Source organism: Clarias gariepinus, chromosome 1 (assembly GCF_024256425.1).
Source record: "Clarias gariepinus isolate MV-2021 ecotype Netherlands chromosome 1, CGAR_prim_01v2, whole genome shotgun sequence".
NCBI lineage: Eukaryota > Metazoa > Chordata > Actinopteri > Siluriformes > Clariidae > Clarias > Clarias gariepinus.
In genome coordinates, this window is record NC_071100.1 from 607,501 (window position 1) to 627,500 (window position 20,000).

The 20,000-nt window shown below is 42.3% G+C and overlaps 1 protein-coding gene across 3 annotated transcripts in view; it reads left to right on the top strand.

The window, feature by feature from the left end:
* Positions 1–17,491, top strand: part of dspa (desmoplakin a) — a 29,430-nt gene extending 11,939 nt beyond the window's left edge. Inside the window, exons 10-24 of one of the 3 annotated variants that reach the window (XM_053495666.1) lie at positions 1,670–1,795; positions 2,278–2,430; positions 3,978–4,132; positions 4,304–4,430; positions 6,767–6,956; positions 7,038–7,309; positions 7,392–7,567; positions 9,251–9,389; positions 9,536–9,729; positions 9,838–10,000; positions 10,088–10,171; positions 10,244–10,351; positions 11,387–11,485; positions 11,737–13,563; positions 13,823–17,491. In XM_053495666.1, the coding sequence (XP_053351641.1) occupies positions 1,670–1,795; positions 2,278–2,430; positions 3,978–4,132; positions 4,304–4,430; positions 6,767–6,956; positions 7,038–7,309; positions 7,392–7,567; positions 9,251–9,389; positions 9,536–9,729; positions 9,838–10,000; positions 10,088–10,171; positions 10,244–10,351; positions 11,387–11,485; positions 11,737–13,563; positions 13,823–17,032 (7,023 nt within the window). In that variant the 3' untranslated portion in view covers positions 17,033–17,491. Of the gene's footprint in view, positions 1–1,669; positions 1,796–2,277; positions 2,431–3,977; positions 4,133–4,303; positions 4,431–6,766; positions 7,310–7,391; positions 7,568–9,250; positions 9,390–9,535; positions 9,730–9,837; positions 10,001–10,087; positions 10,172–10,243; positions 10,352–11,386; positions 11,486–11,736; positions 13,564–13,822 lie in introns of all 3 variants that reach the window. The other 2 variants (XM_053495667.1, XM_053495665.1) reach the window with 2 other exon arrangements.
* Positions 17,492–20,000: the final 2,509 nt, after the last annotated feature.

The window sequence follows — 20,000 nt, forward strand, 5'->3', positions numbered from 1 at the left end:
CCATAGCCAGGTACAGTTCTATACCCATAATTGGGGACGGTCCTATACCCACTTCCAGGGACAGTCCTATACCCATGGTCAGAAACAGTTCTATACCCATAATTAGGGACGGTCTTATACCCATGGCCAGGTATAGTTCTAAACCCACGGTCAGAAACAGTTCTATACCCATAATTAGGGACGGTCTTATACCCATGGTCAGGGACAGTTCTAAACCCACGGCCAGGGACAGTCCTATACCCACGGCCAGGAACAGTCCTATACCAATCATCAGGGACAGTCCTATACCCACGGCCAGGGACAGTCCATACCCACAGCCAGGGACAGTCCTATTCAAAACATCAGGGACAGTCCTATACCCATGGCCAGGCACAGTCCTATACCAATCATCAGGGACAGTCCTATACCCACGGCCAGGTACAATCCTATACCCATTACCAGGTACAGTCCTATACACATGGCCAGGGACAGTCCTATACCCATGGCCAGGGACAGTCCTATACCCATCATCAGGGACAGTCCTATACTCACGCCTAGGGACAGTCCTATACCCATGGCCAGGTACAGTTCTATACCCATAATCAGGTACAGTCCTATACCCACGCCTAGGGACAGTCCTATACCCATGGCCAGGTACAGTTCTATACCCATAATCAGGTACAGTCCTATACCCACGGCCAGGCGCAGTCCTATACCCATAATCAGGTACAGTCCTATACCCACGGCCAGGGGCAGTCCTTTACCTACGGCCAGGGGCAGTCCTATACCCACGGCCAGGGACAGTCCTATACCCATCATCAGGGACAGTCCTATACCCACGGCCAGGAACAGTCCTATACCAATCATCAGGGACAGTCATATACCCACGGCGAGGGACAGTCCATACCCACGGCCAGGGACAGTCCATACCCACGGCCAGGGACAGTCCTATTCAAAACATTAGGGACAGTCCTATACCCACGGCCAGGGACAGTCCTATACCCACGGCCAGGAACAGTCCTATACCAATCATCAGGGACAGTCCTATACCCACGGCGAGGGACAGTCCATACCCACGGCCAGGGACAGTCCATACCCACGGCCAGGGACAGTCCTATTCAAAACATCAGGGACAGTTCTATACCCACGGCCAGGGACAGTCCTATACCCATCATCAGGGACAGTCCTAAACCCACGGCCAGGGACAGTCCTATACCCACGGCCAGGAACAGTCCTATACTAATCATCAGGGACAGTCCTATACCCACGGCCAGGAACAGTCCTATACCAATCATCAGGGACAGTCCTATACCCACAGCCAGGGACAGTCCATACCCACGGCCAGGGACAGTCCTATTCAAAACATCAGGGACAGTCCTATACCCACGGCCAGGGACAGTCCTATACCAATCATCAGGGACAGTCCTATACCCACGGCCAGGGACAGTCCATACCCATGGCCAGGGACAGTCCTATTCAAAACATCAGGGACAGTCCTATACACACGGCCAGGGACAGTCCTATACCTATCATCAGGGACAGTCCTATACCCACGCCTAGGGACAGTCCTATACCCAAGGCCTGGGACAGTCCTATAACCATCATTAGGGACAGTCCTATACCCACGGCCAGGGACAGTTCTCTACCCAAGGTCAAGTACAGTCCTTCATTCCTGTTTTGTTTTTTTTAGTTTTTTAAGGAGGCGAATGAGACGTACACCAAACTTCAGAGAGATGATGAAAACATCCGCAAGAAATTCACTTGCAATAAAACTACAGCTCTGCCTACTCTTACTGAGCTAGTGAAAGACCTGGAGGTATAAATACACATACACACTCACACACACTCCTACAAAATGTTTTTAATATCTTTAGTACTAGACAGCACAGTGGCGTAGTGGTAATTCAGTTCAATTCAAATCCAACTTTATTTATCCCCATGGGGCAATTTAAGGCACGCAGAATGGTTTAAAAAAAAAAACATAGCCTCGGATCTGTGTGCATGGAGTTTGCATGTTCTCCCCGTGCTTGGTGGGTTTCCTTCGGGTACTCCAGTTTCCTCCCACAGTCCAAAGACATGCAGATTAGGGAAGACTAATTAGTGTTCCCAAATTCCCCATAGTGTGTGAATGAGTGTGTGTGTGTGCGTTTGTGTGTGTGGTGCCCAGAGTTTCCTGGAATAGGCTCCAGGCCTCCCATGACCCTGTACAGGATGTGCTGTGTAGAAGATGAAGAAGATTTTTATTGTATTTTAAAACTGTTTTCTCCTTCACATCTCTGTGTGTGTCTGTGTGTTTAGAAAGAGAAGGACAGACTGATGGAGAATAGGAGGCAGGTACAGACGCTGGTCAACAAGTCAAAGAATATCGTGTGTCTGAAACCTCGAAACCCGGAATACAAGAGCAGCACCCCGGTGATAGTAAAGGCTCTGTGTGACTTTAAACAGGACCAGGTAACACACATGTGGGCATGCACACACTAACTAACCCTACTATATGAAATAATATGTACAATATGATACTATATGAAACGATACCATACGATATTGTACGATACAATACACTGTAAAAGACAATATAATATGTTGCAATATGATAATACACAATACTGTATGATATGATAAAATAGTATTTGATACAAGAATCTGAAAAGGTACAATTAGATGCTATACCATACGATACTATATACCATACGATACTATATACCATACGATACGATACTATATACCATACGATACTGTATACCATACGATACTATATACTATACGATACTATATACGATACGAGACTATAGTAGATACTATATACCATACGATACTATATACCATACGATACTATATACTATACGATACTATATACTATACGATACTATATACGATACGAGACTATAGTAGATACTATATACCATACGATACTATATACCATACAATACTATATACGATACGAGACTATAGTAGATACCATACAATACTATATACCATACGATACTATATACCATACAATACTATATACGATACGAGACTATAGTAGATACCATACAATACTATATACCATACGATACTATATACCATACAATACTATATACGATACGAGACTATAGTAGATACCATACAATACTATATACCATACGATACTATATACCATACAATACTATATACGATACGAGACTATAGTAGATACCATACAATACTATATACCATACGATACTATATACCATACAATACTATATACCATACAATACTATATACCATACGATACTATATACCATACGATACGATACTATATACCATACGATACTGTATACTATACGATACTATATACCATACAATACTATATACCATACAATACTATATACCATACAATACTATATACCATACGATACGATACTATATACCATACGATACTGTATACTATACGATACTATATACCATACGATACTATATACCATACAGTACTATATACCATAAGATACTATATACCATACGATACTATATACCTTACGATACGATACTATATACCATACGATACTGTATACTATACGATACTATATACCATACAATACTATATACCATACGATACTATATACCATACAATACTATATACCATACGATACGATACTATATAACATACGATACTGTATACTATACGATACTATATACCATACGATACTATATACCATACAGTACTATATACCATACGATACTATATACCATACGATACTATATACCATACGATACGATACTATATACCATACGATACTATATACCATACGATACTATATACCATACGATACTATATACCATACGATACTATATACCATACGATACTATATACCATACGATACGATACTATATACCATACAGTACTATATACCATACGATACTATATACCATACGATACTATATACCATACGATACTATATACCATAAGATACTATATACCATACGATACTATATACCATACGTGTGTGTGTGTGTGTGTGTATGTGTGTGTGTTACAGAAGGGTATTTTAAAAGGAAATGAGGCGATACTAAAGGATAACTCTCAGCGCAGTAAGTGGAACGTGACCGGGCCCGGAGGATTGGACATGCTCATCCCGTCTGTGTGTCTCATCGTCCCTCCACCAAACCCACTGTGCACTGAGCTGGCCAACAAGTATGCTTACACACACACACACACACACACACACACACACACACACTCAAACACACAAGCAATGACTTTATCTAGAGGAGGTCTAGACATGACATGAACCCTGAACATGACACAGTTATACAATATGTGCTTGTGTGTGTGTGTGTGTGTGTGTGTGTGTGTGTTGTACAGGAACGAGAAGTACTACGAAGCCGTCATGGGTATCTGGAACCAGCTGTACATCAACATCAAGAGTCTGATCTCCTGGCAGTACTGCATGAAGGACATCAATCAGATCAACTCACTCACCCTCAACATGGTACACACACACACTCTCTCTCTCTCACACACACACACACACACACACACACACACACACAAGGTGGAACATTTTGTAGTGTTTGAGAGTTTATCCAGTCCCACAATTCATTTCATTACATTATTGTCCGAGCACACTCAGATTTTTTCCCCATAATATTCAGAACTTTCCAGTTGCATCAGAACTTCCTGGTCAGGAACCATGACATCATCATGAAGGAAGCTGAGTACCGAAGCTGTTCTTTTTCATTGTGTTGTTGGAGAAGGACATTTGTGTTATGGCACACACTCTTAAATCACATTCTCAGGCTTAGAGTAGCTTTGATTTAATGTACAGAATCAATTCACACTTTTGACTTTGAGATTTGCGAGCCACAGATCCAGTCGCTTTCACACTAAAGCCCAATCCTAATTCTATTTTCTACCCCTTCCCCTACCCCTTCCCCTACCCCTCGCCCCTTCCCCTTGTCCCTTGAAACGAAGTGGAAAGGGGAAGGGTTAAAATATTTCCCCTAAGAAATGGGACACCACTACAACACTGTTATACGTCATCATACGTATCCGTTCATTTACATGTACACATACAGTATGGCCGTAAGCAAAACAAACACTGCGTTATCAAAAGCTCGGCAAACTGCCGTGCTACTGAACTTTCATATTTGTTTGTAGCATGCAATAAAGTGTATATGACATAAAAATATATTTTTGTAATATTGCGCAATCGGTGCTATCCGCTAGCAAACTTTAGCGTTTTTTTTGCAAACGTTTTTTTACAAAACATCACCATAAACACAAACACAAGACTAAAATTTATATACATGTAATGAAAACTTGTCATAAAAATCCTTATTAATCGCAAAAATTCGTTAAATTTACGGGTCTGCTTGCTCGAGTGAGCGGCCATCTTGAAAATTTCGTTAGCCCTTCGTTTGAAGTGAGGTCCTGAAAAATCTATAAAAAGCTATCTGGCCCTTCCCCTTCCCCCTACCCCTCCAACCAAAAGAGAAATGAGACACCCCTACCCCTTCACGTGAACGCGCCAAACGGAGGGGTAGGGCTAAGTGTAGGGGTAAGGGGTAGAATTGGGATTGGGCTTATGTCTTCCCTCAGACGCTGTAAAACCTGACAGTAGAATTGGCTAGTGACGTTCTGGCCTCTGGGCCAGGTTTTTCGCACTGCAGACCTGCCTCGCCATACTTTGCTCGTGGAGATGACGCGCTCTTCCACTGTGAAGACTGTCGCTCCATTTCATGGACGTACCCTGAGATACACCCAAGTGTCATCACCATTAATGATCCTGGACATGAAGGACGGGGTCCTGGGTCTGCTCCTGGGTCAGTGAACTCGGCAGCGACTCGGCATATGTTCAAATCACACGTGAGGATCACCTGGACTGTGATGTTGTGATTGACCAAAGTTACCAAATGGTTTTGACATTTTCAGGTTTTGAGCTCTTTCTGATCTCTTGTCGTCTTCCAGTGAAGTTCTACTGATCTTGAAGCGCACATGCCCATTAAAACACCTCGAACGACTTGTTGCAGCATTAGAGAACTCATCGCAGAATTTCAAGTTCTTTCTAACCGGCTGTCCCTGATGAAATATCAGACGTGGTAAAGTGACTGTGTTACAAAACTAGTGTCGAAATGTTTTGATACCACCTCGTATTTAGTTATTGAATTAGGTGAACTTGCCGGAAAATACAAACTGCCTTCATCTTCTGCAAATACTCAACGTTTTAAGAGATTACTGCTTCACCTTCTGTTGAGTCTGCGTGTTGTTGGTGCAGTGCTGCCACCCACTGGACTGGAATGTGGAGCAAAAGACCGGCAGGACAAAAAAGGTCCTCACTTTGTATGAGACATGATGTTTAAATACTCAACGACACAAGTTACACAGCATTACTGTCTTCATAAGATACTTTTAATATTGTGTTATACTTTGTAACAAATCAGACACTAAACATTAGTTCACACAGGATCGATGGTCTTTCTCTGACTCTCAGCTGGTTAGAGGTCACACTGAGAAGAGAGCACTGTCTGCCCACTGATGCCTGTGCGAGCTTACAGACACCCGCGATCCTCTCTGTCACATTCCCATGATGTGTTCGAACTCATGATGTCTTGTTGACTGGGCAGGAACCTTCTTAAGGCAGCCCCTGACATAGGCTTCTAAAAGTGTTAATCATTTTGTGGAGTCACAAAAGGAGCGGTGCTAATATCCAATAGAGGGCGTGGTCATTCCGAGCTCTCCAGCTCTGGATTAGATGGTTCTGTAGGTGTGTATGTAATGTCTAATCCAGTGTGTGTGTGTGTGTGTGTGTGTGTGTGTGTGTGTTAGTTGTCTACTATGAGGCCTGAGGAGTACCGTAACATCATTAAGAATCTGGAGTACCACTACGAGGAGTTTCGGCGTCTCAGTCATCAGTCTAAGATGTTCGAAGATGCGGACAAAAGGAAGATGGAGGCAGAGTACAGTGGCGCACAGTCACGCTACGACACCATGATCACCCAAATACAGCCTGGCGTTGGTAAGTACACACACACACACACTTCTGTACCATGTACAGTAGGTCACTGTGTAAACATGTATGTGTGTGTTTTGTGTCTAGCTGGGATACCAACTCAAACTATACCAGTAGTGGTGGATCGAAACCAACCAAGACAGGAGCCACCCAAGCCAACCAAGCCTTCTTCCGGCGGATTTGTGGAGCCGGACTCTTCATCCAAGAACTTCCAACAAACAACACAGGACCTGCTCTCGTTCACACACACTCTGCGGCGCAGACTGGAGGTGGCCGAGAGCGGGCTGAGCCAACACCTGCATGTCCCGCTGAGAGAAAACAGTGTGCAGGAGTGTACACAGAGGCTGCAGCTGCTGCAGGTACACACACACACACACACACACACACACACTGTTTTATCCCAGGAAACAGAACGTGTAAAAACATCTGTGTGTGTGTCAGGGTGTCCACACTGACCTGGGCTCGATCCGTGATGAGTACCTGCGCCTGAGAGAGTTGGTGATAAAGCAGGAAGCGACCGCTGACCCAGGTCAGGCCAAGTTCCTCAGAACTGAACTCGATCTCATCAACCAAAAACTTGGCAGCCTGGAGAGCTTCTCCAGCTTTTATCTACAGAGGTATACACACACACACTCATATAACACTTGAGTCATAATCACATCTACGTCTGTCCTGCACTAGATCTGGTGCGTGTATAAGTGGTAGTTGGAGCAGTACTCTCATTTGGTCTGGTTTTTCCAGCTTGAGGTGAAAGATTTACGACCAAGGTTACGATTAGCAGATCCAGTATCCAGGTTTTCACCCCTCCACAAGTTTTGTGCAGCACAGACTGTGACTCCTCTCATCTTTCTTGGGCTTAATTATTGGGCCAAGATACCCGTTCTGCTCGAGTAACTCCTTGGTGTCCTTGTTTAATTCAGATACCATACCTGATCACGGAAATTACCTGCTGTTTAAACCACAACATCACCGAGGCTTCTGTTTCTCATGTCTGCTTATTCGAGCAATATCATTCTCTGAACTGTACAGCCAGAGCTCATGAAGTAGGAAGGCAGTCGGTAGTTAACAGTTCCCCCAAAATCCTCCAGCTGTTGACATTTCCTCTAAAAATATCAATAATATTAGGCACAGAGTTGAAGGTCAACTTCCTTGTACTCTTCTTCTCTTTGTGTTTATCGGTAAATTGCAATAAACCAACTAGGTTCATACTGACACCTGCTGTATCGAGGAGTGTAGATACACAACTGTCCTCAGGGGCAGTAATAATATTACTTAAGCAAAAGCTTTGGAGAAGGACTGAGTAAAGGGGACACAATCATACCTGTACATGGGACGAATCAATCATACCTGGTGTAAAAGCAGCCTTATGGTCTTTGAGTGAACTGAACGCTGTTAGAACCTCTAGGTAGGATTCTGGCTGGTTTTATGCACTTTTGTTAACTTCCTTATAAAGTTTCCTTCCATGAATGAGGACATTGTCCGTGGTCTCAGAGTTCCCATCAACCTGATTTTTTATTGTTTATTTTTTTGCCCTATAGTCAGTTATTAGTGGTGTGTCCTCACACAACTCAGAGTTTATGGAGTATCACTGTTTATTTTTAGACACAGAGGTTAAACATGGTTCATTCTTGCTTCATTTCATCTAGGGTGTGTCCCAGCCGCCTTTCCTTAGTCAGGGAAAATGAAGTCTCTTCTTGGTGCTCTTTGCAATCTGAGAGATGTTCACATTGACTTGTGGAATTTGCACTTATGAGCACATCAGCAAAATCCTCACACCACACTATGATTTAGTCAGTTAAGTGCCACTTTTGGATGGCCGGGTCATGTTGAGAGTGAGAAGTTTAATGTCATGTGACTTTACCATGCCCATCAGGCACTCCATAAAGAACCAAACGAGAGGATTTGGAAAAGTTCTTCCATCCAGTGACTGATAGAAACAATCTCATTCATTAATGTTAAAGCTTAGTGCATACACAATGAGACATTTTTGTTGCTTAAAAGGATTCTGAAAGACCGCAGTCTTTCACTGAGGTTCGGTCAGGGTGACAGGTGCAATTTTTCTTGGCAGTTCTCCTTCAGAATTGTCCACCAGCAGGATGTCTTTTCCAGGGGAAGCTGGTCCCACTCAGGACAGTGATGTCCACGTTGCACCTCATAAACTTTACTTTTTTACATTCTACCCTTACATTCTTGTTGTGTTTTCCATGTGTTTTTTTTGAGCATGTTAATATAGGTTTTTAATGTCATGTGTGTGTGTGTGTGTGTGTGTGTGTGTGTGTGTGTGTGTGTGTGTGTTGCAGACTCTCTGCTCTGAGAGGTCTCATGCAGGGCCTCATTCGTGCTGAGGACATTATTAAAGTTCATGAAGCTCGACTGACGGAGAAAGAGACAAGCTCTCTGGACATTAGTGAACTGCAGGACTACCGTAAAACACTTAAGGTGGACACACACACATACACACACCTGACAACATGTATAGATTTTGTATAGGGGCTCCACATTTAACATTGAAGTATGTTGGAGGGACAGGAGGAAGGTCTCTGTGTCATAAACGCAGTTGAACAGAACATCTCACTCCTCCACAGAACATGAAGATAGAACTGGAGCAGAGGAAGGAGGTTCTGCGTGCAATGGAAAAAGACCTGGATCAGGCTGTTCAGGCCAATTCACAGATCGATCATAGCTTCCACCAGTGTGACGTGGACTTGGCCAAGTTCTCTGAAGTGGTGGACCAGATGAAAAAACGCTGGGATCGCATCGACATCCAGATCAACACCAGGTGAGAGAGAGAGAGCAGACACATCCTCACCTGTACACACAGTGTGGCACATGATACAGAACCATCCGGAACAAAGCTTCATGATCAATGTGTGTGTGTGTGTGTCAGGCTGGGTGATCTGGAGAAACAGGAGAAGCAGCTGGGCCAGTTCAAACAGACCAGCTCAAACGTTGACCAGTGGATCGACCAGTCGAGTCGTCGCCTGGACACACTGCAGACCTACAAGCTGAACTCTGTGCAAGACCTGAACGACCATCTCAACCAACACAAGGTCAGTCTCTCTCTCTCACACACACACACACACACACACACTCTCTCTCTCTCTCTCTAAATGACTGTATTGCTGTGTGTGTGGCAGACGCTCCACTCTGAGATCAAGGGAAAGAAGGAAAAAGTGGATGAAGTGCAGAAGGAAGCAAGCAACTGTGCTGCCTCTATAAAGGTACACACACGCACACACACACGTCCTGTTATACCTTACAGAACATATTTATTGACTTCATCTCCTGATCAGGATTACGAGCTGGAGCTGGCGTCCTACAGTGCCGGCTTGGAAACGCTGCTCAACATTCCCATCAAGAGAACCATGCTTCAGTCTCCAGCCACTGTTGTCAACCAGGAGGTACACGGCTCAGCCTCCTTCACATAAGCATAAACCGAACCCAGGTGTTAGCCAGGGGTAGCTACACTTCACTAGCTAACAGTGCTGTACATATACGCGATGTACAGAAAAGTGTTTTTGCCAGATGTTCGGACAGACGCTAGTTGAAATGTTAATTTATTTCAAAATAATTATCTAATAAATACCAGATCTAAAAAGATTCACCACCTCAATTCTGTTTAAACCTGTAAGTTTTTTTCAGCAAACCTTTACTCAAATGATTAACTGTCATAAAAGTTATTTATTTATTAATTGAATTATTACGACAATACTGATGTAAAAAGGAACGTTGTGTAGAATTAAGTCCTGCAGTTCACAACTTTTGGATTGAAATGCAGATGTTCATATTAATGCTGAGGAAACTCAAGGCCAGGGCCCAAGGGACTCAAATCCAAATCCACATGCCGTGATTGGCCTGCTTCGTATACGGGACACAACACTCCTTATGTGTGGATAGACAGTTTGCAATGTTGCCATTACAGTTGGAATAAAACGCATTTTCATGTCATGAGTTTTATATTTTATAAGAAAAGAAACAAAATATGTAGAAAGTTGGACAACAGTTAACAGTCAGACACAAGTTACTTCTCAGACAGTCTATGTAAATGCTGAATATTGTCTTTTTCATGCACATACATGTGCAGCGTTAATGAATTGATTTTAGCGAGATTTAAATTTATGGATTGTATGCAAATTAGATATGGCACTGTAGCATGTGTTGTCTATAGTTCTGTACAAACAAAAAAACGTTTGTGCTTGAGAAAATGTCAGTTACCCACATGACAAACTCACATTTACACAAATTAGTGCATTAGGTTATTTAATAAAATCTAGCTTCAGATGTTGTGTTTACTGACACACACCAGCTAATGCGACTGCAGGGTTAAAGGCTTTCAGCGTGCTTCATAAATAAAATGATGGTCGAGGTTTATTTCTACAGGACTTGATAAGACTCATTTTATTGTTCTGCTTGTCCTTCTTTCTTTATCACATCAGGCTGCAGATATTCAGACTCGTTATATCGAGCTACTGACTCGCTCGACTGACTACTACAAGTTTCTTGGTGAGCTGCAGAGGAGCATGGAGGAGCTAAAGGTGGGTGTTTGAGTCATGTTTTTATCCAAAAATACCTTCAGGTAATACCTGCATCATCATATCAATAAGTCCTGTGTGTTATATGGCTAATGAGCAACAAGATATGTTTAGTAAGGAGTAAAGCATTTTTACAGGGAAATAATCAATGTTGCAGAAAAAGTGGAATGACATTATGATAATTGCTTTATAGTTATGGCTACATTAACCTAACAGCAAACATGTTCACCTGCAATGTGTTCCCTTCTTTTTAGATTCGAAACACTAAAATTGACCTTTTGGAGGAAGAACTAAGGCGTCTGAGGAGCGATCTGCAGGATGGCTCGCAAAAGAACAAGTCCCTGGAGGACGTCTTGGCCCGTTACAAACTAGAGCTCTCTCAATCTAAGGAACAGCTAATCTCTATGCAGGAATTGAAGAGCACTGAGGTTATGAAATACAATGCAGCTAGGGACAACCTGGACAGCACCCAAAATCAGCTAAAAGACCTAAATGATCAGGTGGCAAGGCTTACACTGCTTATTGAAGAGGAGAAACGTAGTCGCAGGCTGGCTGAGGAGCGTTACACCAGCCAACAAAAGGAGTTCGAGGCTGCCATTCGCAAAAGACAGAAAGAGCTGGATGAACTTAACTGGTCCAAGATAGACTTTGAAAAGGCCATCAAGGACAAGGAGCGGGAGATTGAGCGTATGAAGATGCAGCTGGAGGATGAGGCCTCCAGGCGCCGAGCAGCGGAATCTGAAACCTCTAAGGTAAGAAACCAGTTGAACCAGGAGATCAGTACTCTAAAACAAACATATGAGTCCGAGATCCACGTGACAAAAACCAGCATGCTAATGGCAACGCAGCAAAAGGAGGAGGACAGTGCTACCCTAAAGCTGCAGCTGGATAGTCTCATGAAAGATAAACGAGATCTCGAAGAGGAGCACAGGAGGCTTAAGTTGTCAATGAGCCAAATGGAAGAAGCTAGAAAGAGGGCTGAACAGGAAGCACACCAACAAAGATCCTCAGGAACAGAGGAGAACAGGAAGCGAAAGGAGCTAGAAATACATGTTCAAACCATCACACGAGAGAAAACTGAACTTGAGACCAGGTACAAGAACGAACTCACACAGGCCAACAACAAAACGCAAGAAAATGGCAGACGGATTTTGACTCTTACTCAGAGCCTGGATGAGGAGACACGGAAAAGGAAAGATCTGGAACAAGAGAACCAAAGACTTCGACAGTCAGAGGCAGACTTGCTTGCAAAACATACTTCCTCCTTGGAAATCATTAACAAGCTAAAAATCACAGAACAAGAGGCAAATCTTATTCGTGTCGAGCTGGCAAAGCAAGCAAGTGAAAAAGGTAAAGTGGAGCAAAGCGCTACCAGGCTGCAGACTCGCATTAAGGATTTGCAGGTCATGATAGACAATCTCGAGGCTGAGCTGGAGAAAGAGAAAAAAGGCAATCAGGATGAACTTACAAGAAGAAAAAGAATAGAATCTGAGCTGGAAAGGGTGAACCAGTTGTGCAGAGAGTACACATCTACTATTAACACTCTCCGTGTTCATAAAGAGCAAGAGGGTTCCATCAGCCGAAAGCATGAACAGGACTTCCGTCGTGTCCAGGAGGAGCTGGACAGATGTCAAAAGGAACACATGGTAACCTCTGAGCAGCTTACCAGGCTGGGAGCAGAGCTGAAAGCCTTGCAGCAGCAGCTGATTCAAGAGCAGGCCCGTGTCCGTGAGGTCAACCTGCGCAATGAGACTCTGTCCAAGACCATAGAGGAGAAGAGCCGAGGGCTGAATGAAAGCATGAGTGAAATTGAGAAGCTTAAGAGTCTTACTCAAAACCTTACCAAAGAAAGGCTGAAGCTAGAGGAGGAGCTGAGAAGTGTACGCCAGGAACGGGATGACTTACGGAGCAACAAAAACAGCAGCGAGAGTGAACATATGGCCCAACTGTCGGCCATACAGCTCCAGTTTCAGAGCTCAAATAAGAAAGTGCTAGAGCTCCAGGCCCACATTAATGAGCTGTCAAAAGAGAGAGAAAATTTAAAGGCGGAAATAGCCAAAATCCAAAAGCAATATACGGAGGTATTTTTGTGGATAAATTACATTATCAAATCCACCAAATTCCTGTAAATGCTGCTTTTGCTGATTAACGCTTTTGCACTTTGCTTTATCACCCTGCTGTAACCAGATCACCCAATTTAACAAGACTCTTAAATTTATTCCATGCCTCATGCTTCTGCTTTCATGCTTCATGCTTAGCAGTGTGTTTGTTTATATCATGGTGTAAGTAGTTAAATGTATAATAATATCATGTTCTTGTTTTGTTTTGTTTTTTCTCTAGACATCTCTGACGATCCACGAGTCTCAGACAAAATATACAGCAATCCAACAAGAGAAAGATAGTCTTCTGGCCAAACTTAGGCTCCTTGAAATGGACAAAGGAAAGCAACAGCGCTCTGAAGAAGAGCTGAGTCGCATCAAGATGTCACTAGAAAATGAAACGCGTCTGAAGCAGCGCCTCCAAGAGGAACTCGACAAAATGAGCAAGGATTTTAACTACTGGAAAAGCCAATATGAGTTAAAGGATGGTCAGATTAGACAGTGCCAGGCAGATAAAGACAAGGCAGAGAGGGACAGGTCTTCACTGCACAATGACCTCTTAAAACTTACTGCTGAGCTCAGAAGCGTGGAGGAACGATACCGGTCTCGACTACAGACGTCCGAGTATGAAGTGTCTGAACTCACTCGCAAGCGAGAGGCTCTAGAAAGAGAGCTGAAGAAGCTGCAGCAACGTCCAAGTGCCTTCAGTAAGCAGACTCAGACAGATGAGAAAGCTGTTACAATTGACCCATCAAAGCTTGTTTTTGATGGTATTCGCCGAAAGGTAACGGCTCATCAGCTATGCGACTGTGGCATAATTAATAAATCTACCCTTGAAAAACTGCTGAAGGGCCAGATCACAGTGTCTGACGTTTCAGTGGAAATCCAACCCAGTCTTAAAGGTACAGGCATTATTGCAGGTGTTCAGCAAGGTTCTCAGAACAAAATGCCAATCACTGAAGCTAAAAGTAGAGAACTCCTAAGTCCAGAGAGTGCCATAATGTTGCTGGAAGCTCAAGCTGCCACTGGCCATATGATTGATCCAAAGTTTAATGAGAAAATGCCAGTTGATACAGCCTGCTCGAGGGGCATTGTTGAAACAGAGAACAGGGACATCCTCATTACAGCTGAGGCAGCTTGTACAGGGTTTAAGGATCCATTCACAGGAAAGCTTTTGTCCGTTGGACAGGCATGCAAGAAAGGACAACTTGATAAAGAGAGGGCAATTCGACTGCTCCAGGCTCAAGAAGCAGTGGGAGGGATAGTTGACCCTGTGCTGAGCGTGTTTCTACCCAAAGATACTGCCTTAGACCGTGGCTTGATTGATGAAGAGCTTTATCGAACACTGAACAAAAAGCCAGCTTGCTATATCAATCCAGCAACTGCCGAAAAGATCAGCTACAGTGACTTGAGGAGGATGTGTGTTCCAGAACCTGCAAGTGGTCTTCTTCTGCTCCCCATAAGTGAGAACTCCTGGTACGTGCAGGGAATACGTGGCCAAGTTTCACTCACAGAGCTTGTAGAGTCCAACCTGATTAATAAGGGAGATTTGGACAAAGTGAAACAAGGCACGCTCACAGCAAAAGATATTGAAAATAGGCTGAAAAATTACCTATCTGGCTCTGGCTGCATTGCTGGAATTTATGATGAGGCTCAGGATAGGGTCCTGCCCTTCTACCAGGCCATGAAAGAAAATCTTCTCCGTCGAGGAACAACTTTGGAGCTCCTGGAAGCACAAGCTGCTTCAGGCTTCATGATTGATCCAGTCAATAATGCCTACTTTACAGTGGAGGAGGCATGGAAGAGAGGTCTAGTAGGTAAAGAATTTAAAGATAAACTGCTGTCTGCTGAGAAGGCTGTCACTGGATACCGTGATCCTGGTACAGGGAAACTCATCTCACTCTTTCAAGCTATTGAGAAAGAGCTTATTGAAAAGGGGCATGGAATAAGGCTCCTGGAGGCTCAAATAGCCAGTGGTGGCATTATTGATCCTAAAGAGAGCCATCGCATTGATGTGGAAGTGGCTTATCGTAGAGGTTACTTTGACCGAGAGATGAATGATATTCTGACATATGAAGGTGATGACACAAAAGGATTTTTTGACCCAAACACTCATGAAAACCTGACTTATCTGCAGCTGCAGAAGAGATGTATGTCAGATCCCAAGACTGGTCTGCTCCTGCTGCCTCTAAAGGACAAGAACAAGAACAAGCAACAGTCGAGTCAAAAGAACACTCTTCGCAAGAGGAGAGTGGTGATCGTAGACCCCGAGACAGGCAAAGAGATGTCTGTTCGTGAGGCTTATCATAGGGAGCTGATTGACTACGACACATTTCTGAATCTTTCAGAACAGGAATGCGAGTGGGAGGAGATCACCATCACAGATTCAGCTGGCAAGACTCGGCTAGTTATCGTTGACCGCAAAACAGGTACACAATATGATGTACAGGACTCCCTGGAGAGGGGCATTATTCAGAAAAGTGCCTTAGACCAGTACCGCTCAGGAACCCTCTCACTCACCCAGTTTGCTAATCTTTTTTCGAGCAAAACCACAGGTTCAGAGCTTTCCATCTGCACCAGCATTCCAGAAGATTTTACAACCTGCAGTAGCCCGACTGATGTCACACCGTCTTCTCCAACTGTCCGCCAACGCTTTGCCAATGTTTCAATCACACTCTCCCCTCCTTCTGATATACTGGATGACCAGAGCCCAGTGGCAGCCATTTTTGACAGTGAAACTTTGGAAAAGATCACAATCACTGAAGCTCAGCGCCGGGGAATAGTCGACACGATCACGGCCCAGAAGCTCCTAGAGGCCCAGGCGTGCACTGGAGGTATCATCAACCCTTCCACTGGTAAAAGGCTCACTCTGCAGAATGCTGTAATACAGAGCATCATTGATGAGGAAATGGCCAACAAGCTCAAAGCAGCTTACAAAGCTTACACTGGGTTTGAGGATTTAAAGACCAAAAGGAGAATGTCTGCTGCAGAGGCCATTAAAGAAAAATGGTTGCCATATGAGGCTGGGCAGAGGTTTCTGGAATTCCAGTACCTGACCGGGGGACTGCTTGAACCAGGAAGTGGTAAGCGAGTCAGTATCGAAGAAGCCATTCGAAGGGGATGGCTTGATGGTAAAGGAGCCCAAAAGCTGCAGGACACCAGGAACTACATGAAGACCCTGACCTGTCCTAAAACAAAGCTGAAGATTTCATATAAAGAGGCTATGGATAACTGCATGGTGGAGGAGACCAATGGAATGAAAATGCTCCAAGCCACATCTGTGTCCACCAAGGGTATCAGCAGCCCCTATAATGTTGGGTCTGGATCAAGTTCTCGCACTGGATCTAGATCCGGATCCAGGAGTGGATCACGCAGAGGCAGCGTGGATTACACCTCCAGCTCCACTTCCACTTACTCGTTCACTTCTAGCGCTTTTATGTCCCGTCCTTAACACTTTTAAACCTGCTATCTATGGTGGTCAATTCTTTTTCATACAAACTACTCATTTTTCATATACATATTAAAAACTATTAGACTAAAATAGGGTTTGGGAATATTATTCATGTTATCACTTACCTAATCAGTTTTATTTGTGGGTGTCTCTGTATATCATACATCATACTCCCTTTTTGGGTGCTACTCTTTCTCTTTACTGTTTTTGAAACCAGAAGGTTTTTACATCATGTTAGGGAAGCAATGTACCTTGAAAAGATCATTCACCTGCACCAGCATATATCTATGCATTGTGTTATTTTTAGACTTGATTGAACAATGCCATATTATAAATTTTTTTTAATTGTTAAAGTAAATAATTTTAGAGAGTAGAATTTGAAAAATTAAAACACTTTGTGCTAACAGAAAATAATAATAACAGAAAATAAAACAAGTAATACAAAATAAACACAGTTTCAACTCATTTGGTGTCATCTGTTTTTATTTTGTGGCAGTGCCACAAGAATCACGTCAGAGGTTAAGGAATTTACATGTTTATGATGATATTTGTGAGTTTGAAAAGTGAATATTGTGCATGTTAAAGTTATTTTGCTGAAAAAGGTAATATATAGTTGTAGCACAACAACTAAGATACATGTGACTTAGATGTTATTGGGTTTGAAATTCAATTAGCTTTAAGTACCCTCATCGTGGAGATAAATTAAAGTTTATTTGTCAAGCACTTCTAACAGCACACCTTGTTGCTAAACAGCTTTACAGAAATTTCAGTTCTTTATATAAAATAAAACATTGCCAGTTTCTCCTTAAAGAGCAAGCCAAAGGTGACGGTGGCAAGGAAAAACTCCCTGAGAAGTCATGAGTCATTATCCTGATTAACTAAATGGCTTAAAAAAAAACCAGGGAAAGGAGTGTGTGAGCAGGTCATACATTGCCCAGTGTTTACACACTTTATTATGCTTATTAAAGTCTTGTCACAAAGGGAGTTGAGACAGGAAAATATGGCTGTGGTGAAGTGCATGCTAGAGAACTGAAGTCGGACAGGTTTCAATATACGAGTCCCCCTGAACACATGACAGGTCTTCATTCCACATTTTACATGCTAAAGGATATCGGCCACTTCCTTAGGAACACCTTGCTAGTACTGGGTCGGACTGCTTTAGCCTTTAGAGCTGCTTTATGTCACAGATGCAACACAGCCCAAAACACTTCTTAAAGATTTTGCTCCATATTGACATGACATCATCACGCAGGCACTGCAGATTTGTCGGCAGAGCGCCCTGACGTGGCCAGCGCCGCTGTACTGGAGTGAGATCAGGTGACTGTGAAGGCCGTGTGAGTAATGTGACTTCACTGTCATGTTCAGAGCTCCAAAACTCCAAAATAGTGGGAAAAATGAAATTAATAATCCTTAAAAAAACAAGAGGGTCCTAGACACCATATAGTGCTTAGGCCCTCATTATAATAATAATAATATTAGCACAAGACTCTGTCCTTAATAATTAAAGTATATAATTGAATAAAATATAAACTAATTCACCTTTCATGGAAAAAAAAACATTCTAGTATTTTTATAATTTTGTTGATGATTTGTTTTAGTTTGTATATGTTTTAGGTTTAATTTAGCTGAGTTCTGGGATTTTGTTGAAAATTAAAATAAAATAAAAAATGTTATAAAATAAATAGTATGTTTTTTTTGAAAATAAAAAGCATTATTTTATTTTATTTTTGTTTTTATGACCCTTAATCCCCCCACTAGATATTACAAAACTATTTATTTAAACATTGTATAATACAATAAAATGTTTGCTATTTTTGTAACTTAAACTTATAATAAGAAAAACCCCAATAAACCACCATCAATGGAAACTGAATGTTTTTGGTTAGAAAGGTGTAATGAACGCTGTCTCTTAAAAAAGACTAAACATTTAAGGTTCAAAGAACTTTATTAATCCCAGAGGGAAATTGCTTTAATGTGTTTTAATAAATAAAAATCTTTTCATTAGTTTATGAACTATATTAGGAGCTAAAACGACTTTACACTGAGATGTAAAAAGAAATAAAACTGTAAAAGATTATATTCGAGGGTTAAATAAAAAAAATCATAATAAAAGGTTGAAATTCAGCGTATACAGAGACAAACCATCATGAAACGCCACTCAGATGTCTTTATCCAGTGCTCTAATAATGTACACTTGGCAGCTTTGCAGAAATCAGAATATATTTAACATGTAAGTTGCTAATAACAGGGTCGTGTTGCTCTTACGTTTCTTTATTGCTGTAGCCAAATTAACCAGAAATAAGACCACTGCAGAAATCTCCACAACAACATCATGCAATAGTGAGGACTTCATGAACTTTTTTAATAATAAAATTGTAAATATTAGGCATAAAATTGAGGTTTTGAAACCGAACAATGTAATTGATGCAGATGTTAATCTAGCCATGTCAGATCAGAACCTAGAATACTTTACTCCCCTTGAAGAGAATGAACTAATTTCACTCATCTCTTCTTCAAATTCATCAACCTGTATATTAGATCCTGTACCGACACATTTTCTTAAACAGATAGTACCAGCAATAATAGAACCCCTGTTGAGAATAATTAATTCTTCACTCAGCATTGGATATGTTCCAAAATCTTTTAAATTAGCAGTTATCAAACCAATAATTAAGAAACCTGACCTCGACCCCTGTCAGCTGTCCAGTTACAGACCAATATCAAACCTCCCCTTTATCTCTAAGATCCTGGAAAAGATAGTAGCGGAGCAGCTATGCTCATATATACATAGAAATGGCATACATGAACTGTATCAGTCAGGATTTAGGCCTCATCACAGTACAGAGACAGCGCTCGTTAAAGTAGTAAATGACATTCTATTGGCCTCTGATCAGGGTTGTGTAACTATGCTTGTATTACTTGACCTCAGTGCAGCTTTTGACACTGTTGATCACGCTATTCTTCTTCA